Raw genomic sequence first — 20,395 nt, forward strand, 5'->3', positions numbered from 1 at the left:
TGTTGCTTTCCGGTGAAAATACACTAATTTCGTTTCGTCATCCCTACAGGGTGTTTCTTGACTGTTTATTATTTATTATTATTATTATTATTATTATTATTTTTTAAAGGTAATTTGCTTAGGTTTATTATTATTATTATTTTATTTTTTTTTTTAAATATTTTATGATATGTGTGGCTGTCGTTTGTATATAATTTCCTTTTAACGAAACAACACCTGTCGTCGCAATATTTCCGTTTACCGCTTTGATTTTCTTATTGTTTATAAAAGAAAAAAGGTCTAGCGGCATCTTAGATGACTAATAATAATTAATATTCAATTTTTAGGTAAAATTTGGAAGAAAATATAAATGTTTGAGAAGTTCTTCGCCTCGGCCTGTTGAGTTTTATTACGTAAAAACACGCGTTTCGTACATTAAAATCATCTTCAGGGCATCCCCTATCCTCAATTGTTTAAATTGTTCAAATATCTTCAATTGTTTCCGAGTTATTAACAAATGAAATCGACTAATCCTTCCTGCCCTTATAATTTAAACAAAAGAAACATAGATGTCACTAGCGTACGTTTGGCAGCTGTCTTAAGGGCGACACCTATCGGTTGTTCAATTCACTATCGCACAACGTTTTTCTAATAATTCATCTTATAAATGACAAAAAAACCCTTAATAAGTTATTCTGTAACTATGATAGTTATTCAGTTATACTATATTAAACTTTGGGTCAAGTGCAATCAGTTAGACCCCTATAACTTTTTACTAAAACAAGTTAGAAACATGATTTAAAGTTTCTCCAATACTCCATTTTATAACTGACAAAAAACCCTTATATAGTTATTCTGTAACTATTATAGTTATTCAGTTATACTATATTAAACTTTGGGTCAAGTGCAATCAGTTAGTCCCCTATAACTTTTTACTGAAACAAGTTAGAAACATGATTTAAAGTTTCTCCAATACTCCATCTTATAACTAACAAAAAACCTTTTTATAGTTATTCTGTAACTATTATAGTTATTCAGTTATACTATATTAAACTTTGGATTAAGTGCAATCAGTTAGTCCCTTATAACTTTTAACTGAAACAAGTTAGAAACATGATTTAAAGTTTCTCCAATACTCCATCTTATAACTAACAAAAAACCTTTTTATAGTTATTCTGTAACTATTATAGTTATTCAGTTATACTATATCAAACTTTGGGTCAAGTGCAATCAGTTAGTCCCTTATAACTTTTAACTGAAACAAGTTAGAAACATGATTTAAAGTTTCTCCAATACTTCATCTTATAATTTACAAAAAATCCTTACATAGTTATTCTGTAACTATTATAGTTATTCAGTTATACTATATTAAACTTTGGGTCAAGTGCAATCAGTTAGACCCCTATAACTTTTTACTGAAACAAGTTAGAAACATGATTTAAAGTTTCTCCAATACTCCATCTTATAATTTACAAAAAACCCTTATATAGTTATTCTGTAACTATTATAGTTATTCAGTTATACTATATTAAACTTTGGGTCAAGTGCAATCAGTTAATCCCCTATAACTTTTTACTGAAACAAGTTAGAAACGTGATTTAAAGTTTCTCCAATACTCCATCTTATAACTTACAAAAAACCCTTATATGGTTATTCTGTAACTATTATAGTTATTCAGTTATACTGTATTTAACTTTGGGTTGAGTGCAATCAGTTAGTCCCCTATAACTTTTACTCAAACAAGTTAGAAACATGATTTAAAGTTTCTCCAATACTCCATCTTATATCTGACAAAAAACCTTTAAATAGTTATTCTGTCACTATGATAGTTATTCAGTTATACTATATTAAACTTTGGGTCAAGTGCAATCAGTTAGACCCCTATAACTTTTTACTGAAACAAGTTAGAAACATGATTTAAAGTTTCTCCAATACTCCATCTTATAACTGACAAAAAACCTTTATATAGTTATTCTGTAACTATTATAGTTATTCAGTTATACTATATCAAACTTTGGGTCAAGTGCAATCAGTTAGACCCCTATAACTTTTTACTGAAACAAGTTAGAAACGTGATTTAAAGTTTCTCCAATACTCCATCTTATAACTGACAAAAAACCCTTATATAGTTATTCTGTAACTATTATAGTTATTCAGTTATACTATATCAAACTTTGGGTCAAGTGCAATCAGTTAGTCCCCTATAACTCTTTATTGAAACAAGTTAGAAACGTGATTTAAAGTTTCTCCAATACTCCATCTTATAGCTGACAAAAAACCCTGAAATAGTTATTCTGTAACTATAATAGTTATTCAGTTATACTATATCAAACTTTGGGTCAAGTGCAATCAGTTAGTCCCCTATAACTTTTTACTGAAACAAGTTAAAAACATGATTTAAAGTTTCTCCAATACTCCATCTTATAACTTACAAAAAACCCTTATATAGTTATTCTGTAACTATTATAGTTATTCAGTTATACTATATCAAACTTTGGGTCAAGTGCAATCAGTTAATCCCCTATAACTTTTTACTGAAACAAGTTAGAAACGTGATTTAAAGTTTCTCCAATACTCCATCTTATAACTTACAAAAAACTCTTAATTAGTTATTCTGTAACTATTATAGTTATTCAGTTATACTATATTAAACTTTAGGTTAAGTGAAATCAGTTAGTCCCCTATAACTTTTTACTGAAACAAGTTAGAAACGTGATTTAAAGTTTCTCCAATACTCCATCTTATAACTTACAAAAAACCCTTATATAGTTATTCTGTAACTATAATAGTTATTCAGTTATACTATATCAAACTTTGGGTCAAGCGCAATCAATTAGTCCCCTATAACTCTTTACTGAAACAAGTTAGAAACGTGATTTAAAGTTTCTCCAATACTCCATCTTATAACTGACAAAAAACCCTTATATAGTTATTCTGTAACTATTATAGTTATTCAGTTATACTATATTAAACTTTGGGTCAAGTGCAATCAGTTAGTCCCCTATAACTTTTTACTGAAACAAGTTAGAAACGTGATTTAAAGTTTCTCCAATACTCCATCTCATAACTTACAAAAAATCCTTATATAGTTATTCTGTAACTATTATAGTTATTCAGTTATACTATATTAAACATTGGGTCAAGTGCAATCAGTTAGTCCCCTATAACTTTTTACTGAAACAAGTTAGAAACATGATTTAAAGTTTCTCCAATACTCCATCTTATAACTGACAAAAAACCCTTATATAGTTATTCTGTAACTATTATAGTTATTCAGTTATACTATATCAAACTTTAGGTCAAGTGCAATCAGTTAATCCCTTATAACTCTTTACTGAAACAAGTTAGAAACATGATTTAAAGTTTCTCCAATACTCCATCTTATAATTTACAAAAAACCTCTTTATTGTTATTCTGTAACTATTATAGTTATTCAGTTATACTATATTAAACTTTGGGTCAAGTGCAATCAGTTAGTCCCCTATAACTCTTTACTGAAACAAGTTAGAAACATGATTTAAAGTTTCTCCAATACTCCATCTTATAATTTACAAAAAACCCTTATATAGTTATTCTGTAACTATTATAGTTATTCAGTTATACTATATCAAACTTTGGGTCAAGTGCAATCAGTTAGTCCCCTATAACTTTTTACTGAAACAAGTTAGAAACATGATTTAAAGTTTCTCCAATACTCCATCTTATAATTTACAAAAAACCCTTATATAGTTATTCTGTAACTATTATAGTTATTCAGTTATACTATATCAAACTTTGGGTCAAGTGCAATCAGTTAATCCCCTATAACTCTTTACGGAAACAAGTTAGAAACATGATTTAAAGTTTCTCCAATACTCCATCTTATAATTTACAAAAAACCCTTATATAGTTATTCTGTAACTATTATAGTTATTCAGTTATAATGCATTAAACTTTGGGTTAAGTGCAATCAGTTAGTCCCCTATAACTTTTTACTGAAACAAGTTAGAAACATGATTTAAAGTTTCTCCAATACTCCATCTTATAATTTACAAAAAACCCTTATATAGTTATTCTGTAACTCTTATAGTTATTCAGTTATACTATATCAAACTTTGGGTCAAGTGCAATCAGTTAGTCCCCTATAACTTTTTACTGAAACAAGTTAGAAACGTGATTTAAAGTTTCTCCGATACTCCATCTGATAACTGACAAAAAACCCCTATATAGTTATTCTGTAACTATTATAGTTATTCAGTTATTTAACTGATACAACTAATATTCCATACACTCTTACATAACCTAATAAAACCCTTAGGCAACCCTACACACTTTGCCGTAAGTGTCACTAAGACAGCTGTCAAACAGTTGTCATCGTCTGATATTCGCAGCTGTCACTTTCCATTTAAAAAGAAGCGTGTGTAAACAATAAAGTTTCCGTCACATTTAAAACTCGAAAAACTTCTCAAATAATGAATTAAACCGCCCCAACCCTTAGACAAAATGTTTTCCATTTGTAAACAGTCGCATCAGCCCACGGGGGTGGAGCACGCGATCAGTTGTTTCTTTTTTAACAAGACCGAAAAGAGTCTGGTCACTGCTGGGGCCAACATTTTAAAAGTTTTCCGCCTGATTCCTGATGTTGACCCCAAAAACCGAAACGAGAGATATTCAGGTAAAATTGGAATTAATTATTTTAAAAGTTTGGGTTGAGGCTAAAGTTGTGTTTTAGAATTCTTCCCTCCCAAGTCCAAACTGGAATGTTTGGCCCAATATCAACTGTTCGGCAACATAATGTCTTTGCAAAGCATCACATTAGCCAACTCCCCCAGGGATTCTTTACTGTTGGCCTTTGCCGATGCCAAACTGTCTGTAGTCGAGTATGACCCGGAGAATCACGAATTAAAAACCCTCAGTTTGCATTACTTTGAAGAAGATGACATGAAGGTAACAACAACTTATCTCAGAAAAATCGACTCATTCCTACTGATTCTGTGGTTTTAAGGACGGTTGGACCAACTTCTACCATGTCCCAATAGTCCGGGCTGATCCGGAGAACCGTTGTGCCGTCATGACAATATTTGGGCGCAAACTGGTCGTTTTACCATTCAGGAGGGACACTTCTTTGGAAGACAATGACCCAGATGTGAAACCTTCCGGGGGGACCGGTGGGGCAGGGGCCCGAGCCCCCATTTTAGCCTCTTACATGATCAATTTGAAGGATTTCATCGATAAAGTTGACAATATCATCGATATCCAGTTTCTGGATGGTTATTACGAGCCCACTCTACTGTTACTCTATGAACCTCTGAAGACTTTTGCCGGGAGAGTAGCGGTGAGGACGGACACTTGTGCCATGGCGGCCATTTCCTTGAATTTACAGCAGAAGGTTCATCCGATCATTTGGAGCGTCTCCAATTTGCCGTTTGACTGCTTGAGGGCGCTGCCCATCAAGAAACCGTTGGGGGGGACTTTGATCTTTGCCGTCAACTCTTTGATTTATTTGAACCAGAGTATTCCGCCCTATGCCGTCTCTGTTAACAGTATTGCCGAGCAGAGTTCCAGTTTTCCCATGAGTAAGTTGATGATTTTGGAACGGGTTCTGGAATTGGGATTAAGAAGCAATTTTCATGAAAATCGATGGGAAATTGGGGAAGTTATAACGGAATTACATTTTGGCTCTGGAAAATTTGATTAATTTGACTCTAGCTTGCAAACTATTGAATTAATGGAAATTTTTGTAGATACATTTTTTGTTTGGACTTAAATTCTCTTTCTTATGATCCAATTTCCATGGAAATCGGTTGGAAATTAGGGAAATTATGAAGGATTTTCTGTTTGTCCCCGGATAATTTTCTTAATTTAACTCTAGCTTGCAAACTATTGAATTAATGGAAATTTTTATAGATACATTTTTTGTTTGGAATTTAATTCTCTTTCTTATGATCCAATTTCCAAGGAAATCGGTTGGAAATTAGGGAAATTATGAAGGATTTTCTGTTTGTCCCCGGATAATTTTCTTAATTTAACTCTAGCTTGCAAACTATTGAATTAATGGAAATTTTTATAGATACATTTTTTGTTTGGAATTTAATTCTCTTTCTTATGATCCAATTTCCATGGAAATCGGTTGGAAATTAGGAAAATTATGAAGGATTTTCTGTTTGTCCCCGGATAATTTTCTTAATTTAACTCTAGCTTGCAAACTATTGAATTAATGGAAATTTTTATAGATACATTTTTTGTTTGGAATTTAATTCTCTTTCTTATGATCCAATTTCCAAGGAAATCGGTTGGAAATTAGGGAAATTATGAAGGATTTTCTGTTTGTCCCCGGATAATTTTCTTAATTTAACTCTAGCTTGCAAACTATTGAATTAATGGAAATTTTTATAGATACATTTTTTGTTTGGAATTTAATTCTCTTTCTTATGATCCAATTTCCATGGAAATCGGTTGGAAATTAGGAAAATTATGAAGGATTTTCTGTTTGTCCCCGGATAATTTTCTTAATTTAACTCTAGCTTGCAAACTATTGAATTAATGGAAATTTTTATAGATACATTTTTTGTTTGGAATTTAATTCTCTTTCTTATGATCCAATTTCCATGGAAATCGGTTGGAAATTAGGAAAATTATGAAGGATTTTCTGTTTGTCCCCGGATAATTTTCTTAATTTAACTCTAGCTTGGAAACTATTGAACTAATGGAAATTTTTATAGATACATTTTTTGTTTGGAATTTAATTCTCTTTTTTATGATCCAATTTTCATGGAAATCGGTTGGAAATTAGGGAAATTATGAAGGATTTTCTGTTTGTCCCCGGATAATTTTCTTAATTTAACTCTAGCTTGGAAACTATTGAACTAATGGAAATTTTTATAGATACATTTTTTGTTTGGAATTTAATTCTCTTTCTTATGATCCAATTTTCATGGAAATCGGTTGGAAATTAGGGAAATTATGAAGGATTTTCTGTTTGTCCCCGGATAATTTTCTTAATTTAACTCTAGCTTGGAAACTATTGAACTAATGGAAATTTTTATAGATACATTTTTTGTTTGGAATTTAATTCTCTTTCTTATGATCCAATTTTCATGGAAATCGGTTGGAAATTAGGGAAATTATGAAGGATTTTCTGTTTGTCCCCGGATAATTTTCTTAATTTAACTCTAGCTTGGAAACTATTGAACTAATGGAAATTTTTATAGATACATTTTTTGTTTGGAATTTAATTCTCTTTCTTATGATCCAATTTTCATGGAAATCGGTTGGAAATTAGGGAAATTATGAAGGATTTTCTGTTTGTCCCCGGATAATTTTCTTAATTTAACTCTAGCTTGCAAACTATTGAATTAATGGAAATTTTTATAGATACATTTTTTGTTTGGAATTTAATTCTCTTTCTTATGATCCAATTTCCATGGAAATCGGTTGGAAATTAGGGAAATTATGAAGGATTTTCTGTTTGTCCCCGGATAATTTTCTTAATTTAACTCTAGCTTGCAAACTATTGAATTAATGGAAATTTTTATAGATACATTTTTTGTTTGGAATTTAATTCTCTTTCTTATGATCCAATTTCCATGGAAATCGGTTGGAAATTAGGAAAATTATGAAGGATTTTCTGTTTGTCCCCGGATAATTTTCTTAATTTAACTCTAGCTTGCAAACTATTGAATTAATGGAAATTTTTATAGATACATTTTTTGTTTGGAATTTAATTCTCTTTCTTATGATCCAATTTCCAAGGAAATCGGTTGGAAATTAGGGAAATTATGAAGGATTTTCTGTTTGTCCCCGGATAATTTTCTTAATTTAACTCTAGCTTGCAAACTATTGAATTAATGGAAATTTTTATAGATACATTTTTTGTTTGGAATTTAATTCTCTTTTTTATGATCCAATTTTCATGGAAATCGGTTGGAAATTAGGGAAATTATGAAGGATTTTCTGTTTGTCCCCGGATAATTTTCTTAATTTAACTCTAGCTTGCAAACTATTGAATTAATGGAAATTTTTATAGATACATTTTTTGTTTGGAATTTAATTCTCTTTCTTATGATCCAATTTCCATGGAAATCGGTTGGAAATTAGGGAAATTATGAAGGATTTTCTGTTTGTCCCCGGATAATTTTCTTAATTTAACTCTAGCTTGCAAACTATTGAATTAATGGAAATTTTTATAGATACATTTTTTGTTTGGAATTTAATTCTCTTTCTTATGATCCAATTTCCATGGAAATCGGTTGGAAATTAGGAAAATTATGAAGGATTTTCTGTTTGTCCCCGGATAATTTTCTTAATTTAACTCTAGCTTGCAAACTATTGAATTAATGGAAATTTTTATAGATACATTTTTTGTTTGGAATTTAATTCTCTTTCTTATGATCCAATTTCCAAGGAAATCGGTTGGAAATTAGGGAAATTATGAAGGATTTTCTGTTTGTCCCCGGATAATTTTCTTAATTTAACTCTAGCTTGCAAACTATTGAATTAATGGAAATTTTTATAGATACATTTTTTGTTTGGAATTTAATTCTCTTTCTTATGATCCAATTTCCATGGAAATCGGTTGGAAATTAGGAAAATTATGAAGGATTTTCTGTTTGTCCCCGGATAATTTTCTTAATTTAACTCTAGCTTGCAAACTATTGAATTAATGGAAATTTTTATAGATACATTTTTTGTTTGGAATTTAATTCTCTTTCTTATGATCCAATTTCCATGGAAATCGGTTGGAAATTAGGAAAATTATGAAGGATTTTCTGTTTGTCCCCGGATAATTTTCTTAATTTAACTCTAGCTTGGAAACTATTGAACTAATGGAAATTTTTATAGATACATTTTTTGTTTGGAATTTAATTCTCTTTTTTATGATCCAATTTTCATGGAAATCGGTTGGAAATTAGGGAAATTATGAAGGATTTTCTGTTTGTCCCCGGATAATTTTCTTAATTTAACTCTAGCTTGGAAACTATTGAACTAATGGAAATTTTTATAGATACATTTTTTGTTTGGAATTTAATTCTCTTTCTTATGATCCAATTTTCATGGAAATCGGTTGGAAATTAGGGAAATTATGAAGGATTTTCTGTTTGTCCCCGGATAATTTTCTTAATTTAACTCTAGCTTGGAAACTATTGAACTAATGGAAATTTTTATAGATACATTTTTTGTTTGGAATTTAATTCTCTTTCTTATGATCCAATTTTCATGGAAATCGGTTGGAAATTAGGGAAATTATGAAGGATTTTCTGTTTGTCCCCGGATAATTTTCTTAATTTAACTCTAGCTTGGAAACTATTGAACTAATGGAAATTTTTGTAGATACATTTTTTGTTTGGAATTTAATTCTCTTTCTTATGATCCAATTTTCATGGAAATCGGTTGGAAATTAGGGAAATTATGAAGGATTTTCTGTTTGTCCCCGGATAATTTTCTTAATTTAACTCTAGCTTGGAAACTATTGAAATAATGGAAATTTTTGTAGATACATTTTTTGTTTGGAATTTAATTCTCTTTCTTATGATCCAATTTTCATGGAAATCGGTTGGAAATTAGGGAAATTATGAAGGATTTTCTGTTTGTCCCCGGATAATTTTCTTAATTTAACTCTAGCTTGGAAACTATTGAAATAATGGAAATTTTTGTAGATACATTTTTTGTTTGGAATTTAATTCTCTTTCTTATGATCCAATTTTCATGGAAATCGGTTGGAAATTAGGGAAATTATGAAGGATTTTCTGTTTGTCCCCGGATAATTTTCTTAATTTAACTCTAGCTTGGAAACTATTGAACTAATGGAAATTTTTATAGATACATTTTTTGTTTGGAATTTAATTTTCTTTTTTATGATCCGATTTTCATGGAAATCGGTTGGAAATTAGGGAAATTATGAAGGATTTTCTGTTTGTCCCCGGATAATTTTCTTAATTTAACTCTAGCTTGGAAACTATTGAACTAATGGAAATTTTTATAGATACATTTTTTGTTTGGAATTTAATTCTCTTTCTTATGATCCAATTTTCATGGAAATCGGTTGGAAATTAGGGAAATTATGAAGGATTTTCTGTTTGTCCCCGGATAATTTTCTTAATTTAACTCTAGCTTGGAAACTATTGAAATAATGGAAATTTTTGTAGATACATTTTTTGTTTGGAATTTAATTCTCTTTCTTATGATCCAATTTTCATGGAAATCGGTTGGAAATTAGGGAAATTATGAAGGATTTTCTGTTTGTCCCCGGATAATTTTCTTAATTTAACTCTAGCTTGGAAACTATTGAACTAATGGAAATTTTTGTAGATACATTTTTTGTTTGGAATTTAATTCTCTTTCTTATGATCCAATTTTCATGGAAATCGGTTGGAAATTAGGGAAATTATGAAGGATTTTCTGTTTGTCCCCGGATAATTTTCTTAATTTAACTCTAGCTTGGAAACTATTGAAATAATGGAAATTTTTGTAGATACATTTTTTGTTTGGAATTTAATTCTCTTTCTTATGATCCAATTTTCATGGAAATCGGTTGGAAATTAGGGAAATTATGAAGGATTTTCTGTTTGTCCCCGGATAATTTTCTTAATTTAACTCTAGCTTGGAAACTATTGAACTAATGGAAATTTTTATAGATACATTTTTTGTTTGGAATTTAATTCTCTTTCTTATGATCCAATTTTCATGGAAATCGGTTGGAAATTAGGGAAATTATGAAGGATTTTCTGTTTGTCCCCGGATAATTTTCTTAATTTAACTCTAGCTTGGAAACTATTGAACTAATGGAAATTTTTGTAGATACATTTTTTGTTTGGAATTTAATTCTCTTTCTTATGATCCAATTTTCATGGAAATCGGTTGGAAATTAGGGAAATTATGAAGGATTTTCTGTTTGTCCCCGGATAATTTTCTTAATTTAACTCTAGCTTGGAAACTATTGAAATAATGGAAATTTTTGTAGATACATTTTTTGTTTGGAATTTAATTCTCTTTCTTATGATCCAATTTTCATGGAAATCGGTTGGAAATTAGGGAAATTATGAAGGATTTTCTGTTTGTCCCCGGATAATTTTCTTAATTTAACTCTAGCTTGGAAACTATTGAACTAATGGAAATTTTTATAGATACATTTTTTGTTTGGAATTTAATTCTCTTTCTTATGATCCAATTTTCATGGAAATCGGTTGGAAATTAGGGAAATTATGAAGGATTTTCTGTTTGTCCCCGGATAATTTTCTTAATTTAACTCTAGCTTGGAAACTATTGAAATAATGGAAATTTTTGTAGATACATTTTTTGTTTGGAATTTAATTCTCTTTCTTATGATCCAATTTTCATGGAAATCGGTTGGAAATTAGGGAAATTATGAAGGATTTTCTGTTTGTCCCCGGATAATTTTCTTAATTTAACTCTAGCTTGGAAATTATTGAACTAATGGAAATTTTTGTAGATACATTTTTTGTTTGGAATTTAATTCTCTTTCTTATGATCCAATTTTCATGGAAATCGGTTGGAAATTAGGGAAATTATGAAGGATTTTCTGTTTGTCCCCGGATAATTTTCTTAATTTAACTCTAGCTTGGAAACTATTGAACTAATGGAAATTTTTGTAGATACATTTTTTGTTTGGAATTTAATTCTCTTTCTTATGATCCAATTTTCATGGAAATCGGTTGGAAATTAGGGAAATTATGAAGGATTTTCTGTTTGTCCCCGGATAATTTTCTTAATTTAACTCTAGCTTGGAAACTATTGAAATAATGGAAATTTTTGTAGATACATTTTTTGTTTGGAATTTAATTCTCTTTCTTATGATCCAATTTTCATGGAAATCGGTTGGAAATTAGGGAAATTATGAAGGATTTTCTGTTTGTCCCCGGATAATTTTCTTAATTTAACTCTAGCTTGGAAACTATTGAAATAATGGAAATTTTTGTAGATACATTTTTTGTTTGGAATTTAATTCTCTTTCTTATGATCCAATTTTCATGGAAATCGGTTGGAAATTAGGGAAATTATGAAGGATTTTCTGTTTGTCCCCGGATAATTTTCTTAATTTAACTCTAGCTTGGAAACTATTGAAATAATGGAAATTTTTGTAGATACATTTTTTGTTTGGAATTTAATTCTCTTTCTTATGATCCAATTTTCATGGAAATCGGTTGGAAATTAGGGAAATTATGAAGGATTTTCTGTTTGTCCCCGGATAATTTTCTTAATTTAACTCTAGCTTGGAAACTATTGAAATAATGGAAATTTTTGTAGATACATTTTTTGTTTGGAATTTAATTCTCTTTCTTATGATCCAATTTTCATGGAAATCGGTTGGAAATTAGGGAAATTATGAAGGATTTTCTGTTTGTCCCCGGATAATTTTCTTAATTTAACTCTAGCTTGGAAACTATTGAAATAATGGAAATTTTTGTAGATACATTTTTTGTTTGGAATTTAATTCTCTTTCTTATGATCCAATTTTCATGGAAATCGGTTGGAAATTAGGGAAATTATGAAGGATTTTCTGTTTGTCCCCGGATAATTTTCTTAATTTAACTCTAGCTTGGAAACTATTGAAATAATGGAAATTTTTGTAGATACATTTTTTGTTTGGAATTTAATTCTCTTTCTTATGATCCAATTTTCATGGAAATCGGTTGGAAATTAGGGAAATTATGAAGGATTTTCTGTTTGTCCCCGGATAATTTTCTTAATTTAACTCTAGCTTGGAAACTATTGAAATAATGGAAATTTTTGTAGATACATTTTTTGTTTGGAATTTAATTCTCTTTCTTATGATCCAATTTTCATGGAAATCGGTTGGAAATTAGGGAAATTATGAAGGATTTTCTGTTTGTCCCCGGATAATTTTCTTAATTTAACTCTAGCTTGGAAACTATTGAACTAATGGAAATTTTTGTAGATACATTTTTTGTTTGGAATTTAATTCTCTTTCTTATGATCCAATTTTCATGGAAATCGGTTGGAAATTAGGGAAATTATGAAGGATTTTCTGTTTGTCCCCGGATAATTTTCTTAATTTAACTCTAGCTTGGAAACTATTGAACTAATGGAAATTTTTATAGATACATTTTTTGTTTGGAATTTAATTCTCTTTCTTATGATCCAATTTTCATGGAAATCGGTTGGAAATTAGGGAAATTATGAAGGATTTTCTGTTTGTCCCCGGATAATTTTCTTAATTTAACTCTAGCTTGGAAACTATTGAAATAATGGAAATTTTTGTAGATACATTTTTTGTTTGGAATTTAATTCTCTTTCTTATGATCCAATTTTCATGGAAATCGGTTGGAAATTAGGGAAATTATGAAGGATTTTCTGTTTGTCCCCGGATAATTTTCTTAATTTAACTCTAGCTTGGAAACTATTGAACTAATGGAAATTTTTGTAGATACATTTTTTGTTTGGAATTTAATTCTCTTTCTTATGATCCAATTTTCATGGAAATCGGTTGGAAATTAGGGAAATTATGAAGGATTTTCTGTTTGTCCCCGGATAATTTTCTTAATTTAACTCTAGCTTGGAAACTATTGAAATAATGGAAATTTTTGTAGATACATTTTTTGTTTGGAATTTAATTCTCTTTCTTATGATCCAATTTTCATGGAAATCGGTTGGAAATTAGGGAAATTATGAAGGATTTTCTGTTTGTCCCCGGATAATTTTCTTAATTTAACTCTAGCTTGGAAACTATTGAAATAATGGAAATTTTTGTAGATACATTTTTTGTTTGGAATTTAATTCTCTTTCTTATGATCCAATTTTCATGGAAATCGGTTGGAAATTAGGGAAATTATGAAGGATTTTCTGTTTGTCCCCGGATAATTTTCTTAATTTAACTCTAGCTTGGAAATTATTGAACTAATGGAAATTTTTGTAGATACATTTTTTGTTTGGAATTTAATTCTCTTTCTTATGATCCAATTTTCATGGAAATCGGTTGGAAATTAGGGAAATTATGAAGGATTTTCTGTTTGTCCCCGGATAATTTTCTTAATTTAACTCTAGCTTGGAAACTATTGAACTAATGGAAATTTTTGTAGATACATTTTTTGTTTGGAATTTAATTCTCTTTCTTATGATCCAATTTTCATGGAAATCGGTTGGAAATTAGGGAAATTATGAAGGATTTTCTGTTTGTCCCCGGATAATTTTCTTAATTTAACTCTAGCTTGGAAACTATTGAACTAATGGAAATTTTTATAGATACATTTTTTGTTTGGAATTTAATTCTCTTTTTTATGATCCAATTTTCATGGAAATCGGTTGGAAATTAGGGAAATTATGAAGGATTTTCTGTTTGTCCCCGGATAATTTTCTTAATTTAACTCTAGCTTGGAAACTATTGAACTAATGGAAATTTTTATAGATACATTTTTTGTTTGGAATTTAATTCTCTTTCTTATGATCCAATTTTCATAGAAATCGGTTGGAAATTAGGGAAATTATGAAGGATTTTCTGTTTGTCCCCGGATAATTTTCTTAATTTAACTCTAGCTTGGAAACTATTGAACTAATGGAAATTTTTATAGATACATTTTTTGTTTGGAATTTAATTCTCTTTCTTATGATCCAATTTTCATGGAAATCGGTTGGAAATTAGGGAAATTATGAAGGATTTTCTGTTTGTCCCCGGATAATTTTCTTAATTTAACTCTAGCTTGGAAACTATTGAAATAATGGAAATTTTTGTAGATACATTTTTTGTTTGGAATTTAATTCTCTTTCTTATGATCCAATTTTCATGGAAATCGGTTGGAAATTAGGGAAATTATGAAGGATTTTCTGTTTGTCCCCGGATAATTTTCTTAATTTAACTCTAGCTTGGAAACTATTGAACTAATGGAAATTTTTGTAGATACATTTTTTGTTTGGAATTTAATTCTCTTTCTTATGATCCAATTTTCATGGAAATCGGTTGGAAATTAGGGAAATTATGAAGGATTTTCTGTTTGTCCCCGGATAATTTTCTTAATTTAACTCTAGCTTGGAAACTATTGAACTAATGGAAATTTTTATAGATACATTTTTTGTTTGGAATTTAATTCTCTTTCTTATGATCCAATTTTCATGGAAATCGGTTGGAAATTAGGGAAATTATGAAGGATTTTCTGTTTGTCCCCGGATAATTTTCTTAATTTAACTCTAGCTTGGAAACTATTGAACTAATGGAAATTTTTATAGATACATTTTTTGTTTGGAATTTAATTCTCTTTCTTATGATCCAATTTTCATGGAAATCGGTTGGAAATTAGGGAAATTATGAAGGATTTTCTGTTTGTCCCCGGATAATTTTCTTAATTTAACTCTAGCTTGGAAACTATTGAACTAATGGAAATTTTTATAGATACATTTTTTGTTTGGAATTTAATTCTCTTTCTTATGATCCAATTTTCATGGAAATCGGTTGGAAATTAGGGAAATTATGAAGGATTTTCTGTTTGTCCCCGGATAATTTTCTTAATTTAACTCTAGCTTGGAAACTATTGAACTAATGGAAATTTTTATAGATACATTTTTTGTTTGGAATTTAATTCTCTTTCTTATGATCCAATTTTCATGGAAATCGGTTGGAAATTAGGGAAATTATGAAGGATTTTCTGTTTGTCCCCGGATAATTTTCTTAATTTAACTCTAGCTTGGAAACTATTGAACTAATGGAAATTTTTATAGATACATTTTTTGTTTGGAATTTAATTCTCTTTCTTATGATCCAATTTTCATGGAAATCGGTTGGAAATTAGGGAAATTATGAAGGATTTTCTGTTTGTCCCCGGATAATTTTCTTAATTTAACTCTAGCTTGGAAACTATTGAACTAATGGAAATTTTTATAGATACATTTTTTGTTTGGAATTTAATTCTCTTTTTTATGATCCAATTTTCATGGAAATCGGTTGGAAATTAGGGAAATTATGAAGGATTTTTTGTTTGTCCCCGGATAATTTTCTTAATTTAACTCTAGCTTGGAAACTATTGAACTAATGGAAATTTTTATAGATACATTTTTTGTTTGGAATTTAATTCTCTTTCTTATGATCCAATTTTCATGGAAATCGGTTGGAAATTAGGGAAATTATGAAGGATTTTCTGTTTGTCCCCGGATAATTTTCTTAATTTAACTCTAGCTTGGAAACTATTGAACTAATGGAAATTTTTATAGATACATTTTTTGTTTGGAATTTAATTCTCTTTTTTATGATCCAATTTTCATGGAAATCGGTTGGAAATTAGGGAAATTATGAAGGATTTTTTGTTTGTCCCCGGATAATTTTCTTAATTTAACTCTAGCTTGGAAACTATTGAACTAATGGAAATTTTTATAGATACATTTTTTGTTTGGAATTTAATTCTCTTTCTTATGATCCAATTTTCATGGAAATCGGTTGGAAATTAGGGAAATTATGAAGGATTTTCTGTTTGTCCCCGGATAATTTTCTTAATTTAACTCTAGCTTGGAAACTATTGAAATAATGGAAATTTTTGTAGATACATTTTTTGTTTGGAATTTAATTCTCTTTCTTATGATCCAATTTTCATGGAAATCGGTTGGAAATTAGGGAAATTATGAAGGATTTTCTGTTTGTCCCCGGATAATTTTCTTAATTTAACTCTAGCTTGGAAACTATTGAAATAATGGAAATTTTTGTAGATACATTTTTTGTTTGGAATTTAATTCTCTTTCTTATGATCCAATTTTCATGGAAATCGGTTGGAAATTAGGGAAATTATGAAGGATTTTCTGTTTGTCCCCGGATAATTTTCTTAATTTAACTCTAGCTTGGAAACTATTGAACTAATGGAAATTTTTATAGATACATTTTTTGTTTGGAATTTAATTCTCTTTTTTATGATCCAATTTTCATGGAAATCGGTTGGAAATTAGGGAAATTATGAAGGATTTTCTGTTTGTCCCCGGATAATTTTCTTAATTTAACTCTAGCTTGGAAACTATTGAACTAATGGAAATTTTTATAGATACATTTTTTGTTTGGAATTTAATTCTCTTTCTTATGATCCAATTTTCATGGAAATTAGGGAAATTATGAAGGATTTTCTGTTTGTCCCCGGATAATTTTCTTAATTTAACTCTAGCTTGGAAACTATTGAACTAATGGAAATTTTTATAGATACATTTTTTGTTTGGAATTTAATTCTCTTTCTTATGATCCAATTTTCATGGAAATCGGTTGGAAATTAGGGAAATTATGAAGGATTTTCTGTTTGTCCCCGGATAATTTTCTTAATTTAACTCTAGCTTGGAAACTATTGAACTAATGGAAATTTTTATAGATACATTTTTTGTTTGGAATTTAATTCTCTTTCTTATGATCCAATTTTCATGGAAATCGGTTGGAAATTAGGGAAATTATGAAGGATTTTCTGTTTGTCCCCGGATAATTTTCTTAATTTAACTCTAGCTTGGAAACTATTGAACTAATGGAAATTTTTATAGATACATTTTTTGTTTGGAATTTAATTCTCTTTCTTATGATCCAATTTTCATGGAAATCGGTTGGAAATTAGGGAAATTATGAAGGATTTTCTGTTTGTCCCCGGATAATTTTCTTAATTTAACTCTAGCTTGGAAACTATTGAACTAATGGAAATTTTTATAGATACATTTTTTGTTTGGAATTTAATTCTCTTTCTTATGATCCAATTTTCATGGAAATCGGTTGGAAATTAGGGAAATTATGAAGGATTTTCTGTTTGTCCCCGGATAATTTTCTTAATTTAACTCTAGCTTGGAAACTATTGAACTAATGGAAATTTTTATAGATACATTTTTTGTTTGGAATTTAATTCTCTTTTTTATGATCCAATTTTCATGGAAATCGGTTGGAAATTAGGGAAATTATGAAGGATTTTCTGTTTGTCCCCGGATAATTTTCTTAATTTAACTCTAGCTTGGAAACTATTGAACTAATGGAAATTTTTATAGATACATTTTTTGTTTGGAATTTAATTCTCTTTCTTATGATCCAATTTTCATGGAAATCGGTTGGAAATTAGGGAAATTATGAAGGATTTTCTGTTTGTCCCCGGATAATTTTCTTAATTTAACTCTAGCTTGGAAACTATTGAACTAATGGAAATTTTTATAGATACATTTTTTGTTTGGAATTTAATTCTCTTTTTTATGATCCAATTTTCATGGAAATCGGTTGGAAATTAGGGAAATTATGAAGGATTTTCTGTTTGTCCCCGGATAATTTTCTTAATTTAACTCTAGCTTGGAAACTATTGAACTAATGGAAATTTTTATAGATACATTTTTTGTTTGGAATTTAATTCTCTTTCTTATGATCCAATTTTCATGGAAATCGGTTGGAAATTAGGGAAATTATGAAGGATTTTCTGTTTGTCCCCGGATAATTTTCTTAATTTAACTCTAGCTTGGAAACTATTGAACTAATGGAAATTTTTATAGATACATTTTTTGTTTGGAATTTAATTCTCTTTTTTATGATCCAATTTTCATGGAAATCGGTTGGAAATTAGGGAAATTATGAAGGATTTTCTGTTTGTCCCCGGATAATTTTCTTAATTTAACTCTAGCTTGGAAACTATTGAACTAATGGAAATTTTTGTAGATACATTTTTTGTTTGGAATTTAATTCTCTTTCTTATGATCCAATTTTCATGGAAATCGGTTGGAAATTAGGGAAATTATGAAGGATTTTCTGTTTGTCCCCGGATAATTTTCTTAATTTAACTCTAGCTTGGAAACTATTGAAATAATGGAAATTTTTGTAGATACATTTTTTGTTTGGAATTTAATTCTCTTTCTTATGATCCAATTTTCATGGAAATCGGTTGGAAATTAGGGAAATTATGAAGGATTTTCTGTTTGTCCCGGATAATTTTCTTAATTTAACTCTAGCTTGGAAACTATTGAAATAATGGAAATTTTTGTAGATACATTTTTTGTTTGGAATTTAATTCTCTTTCTTATGATCCAATTTTCATGGAAATTGGTTGGAAATTAGGGAAATTATGAAGGATTTTCTGTTTGTCCCCGGATAATTTTCTTAATTTAACTCTAGCTTGGAAACTATTGAACTAATGGAAATTTTTATAGATACATTTTTTGTTTGGAATTTAATTCTCTTTTTTATGATCCAATTTTCATGGAAATCGGTTGGAAATTAGGGAAATTATGAAGGATTTTCTGTTTGTCCCCGGATAATTTTCTTAATTTAACTCTAGCTTGGAAACTATTGAACTAATGGAAATTTTTATAGATACATTTTTTGTTTGGAATTTAATTCTCTTTTTTATGATCCAATTTTCATGGAAATCGGTTGGAAATTAGGGAAATTATGAAGGATTTTCTGTTTGTCCCCGGATAATTTTCTTAATTTAACTCTAGCTTGGAAACTATTGAACTAATGGAAATTTTTATAGATACATTTTTTGTTTGGAATTTAATTCTCTTTTTTATGATCCAATTTTCATGGAAATCGGTTGGAAATTAGGGAAATTATGAAGGATTTTCTGTTTGTCCCCGGATAATTTTCTTAATTTAACTCTAGCTTGGAAACTATTGAACTAATGGAAATTTTTATAGATACATTTTTTGTTTGGAATTTAATTCTCTTTTTTATGATCCAATTTTCATGGAAATCGGTTGGAAATTAGGGAAATTATGAAGGATTTTCTGTTTGTCCCCGGATAATTTTCTTAATTTAACTCTAGCTTGGAAACTATTGAACTAATGGAAATTTTTATAGATACATTTTTTGTTTGGAATTTAATTCTCTTTCTTATGATCCAATTTTCATGGAAATCGGTTGGAAATTAGGGAAATTATGAAGGATTTTCTGTTTGTCCCCGGATAATTTTCTTAATTTAACTCTAGCTTGGAAACTATTGAACTAATGGAAATTTTTATAGATACATTTTTTGTTTGGAATTTAATTCTCTTTTTTATGATCCAATTTTCATGGAAATCGGTTGGAAATTAGGGAAATTATGAAGGATTTTCTGTTTGTCCCCGGATAATTTTCTTAATTTAACTCTAGCTTGGAAACTATTGAACTAATGGAAATTTTTATAGATACATTTTTTGTTTGGAATTTAATTCTCTTTTTTATGATCCAATTTTCATGGAAATCGGTTGGAAATTAGGGAAATTATGAAGGATTTTCTGTTTGTCCCCGGATAATTTTCTTAATTTAACTCTAGCTTGGAAACTATTGAACTAATGGAAATTTTTATAGATACATTTTTTGTTTGGAATTTAATTCTCTTTTTTATGATCCAATTTTCATGGAAATCGGTTGGAAATTAGGGAAATTATGAAGGATTTTCTGTTTGTCCCCGGATAATTTTCTTAATTTAACTCTAGCTTGGAAACTATTGAACTAATGGAAATTTTTATAGATACATTTTTTGTTTGGAATTTAATTCTCTTTCTT

General features: G+C 29.1%; 1 protein-coding gene across 1 annotated transcript in view; it reads left to right on the top strand.

Annotated features, from left to right (window-relative positions):
* The first annotated feature begins 4,334 nt into the window (after nt 1–4,334).
* Nucleotides 4,335–20,395, top strand: part of LOC126747283 (cleavage and polyadenylation specificity factor subunit 1) — a 155,517-nt gene continuing 139,456 nt past the window's right edge. The window contains 3 exon segments of the mRNA XM_050455813.1: nt 4,335–4,633; nt 4,691–4,905; nt 4,964–5,534. Of these exon segments, the coding sequence (XP_050311770.1) occupies nt 4,462–4,633; nt 4,691–4,905; nt 4,964–5,534 (958 nt within the window). The 5' untranslated portion in view covers nt 4,335–4,461.

This window comes from Anthonomus grandis, chromosome 19 (genome assembly GCF_022605725.1).
Source record: "Anthonomus grandis grandis chromosome 19, icAntGran1.3, whole genome shotgun sequence".
Taxonomy (NCBI): Eukaryota; Metazoa; Arthropoda; class Insecta; order Coleoptera; family Curculionidae; genus Anthonomus; species Anthonomus grandis.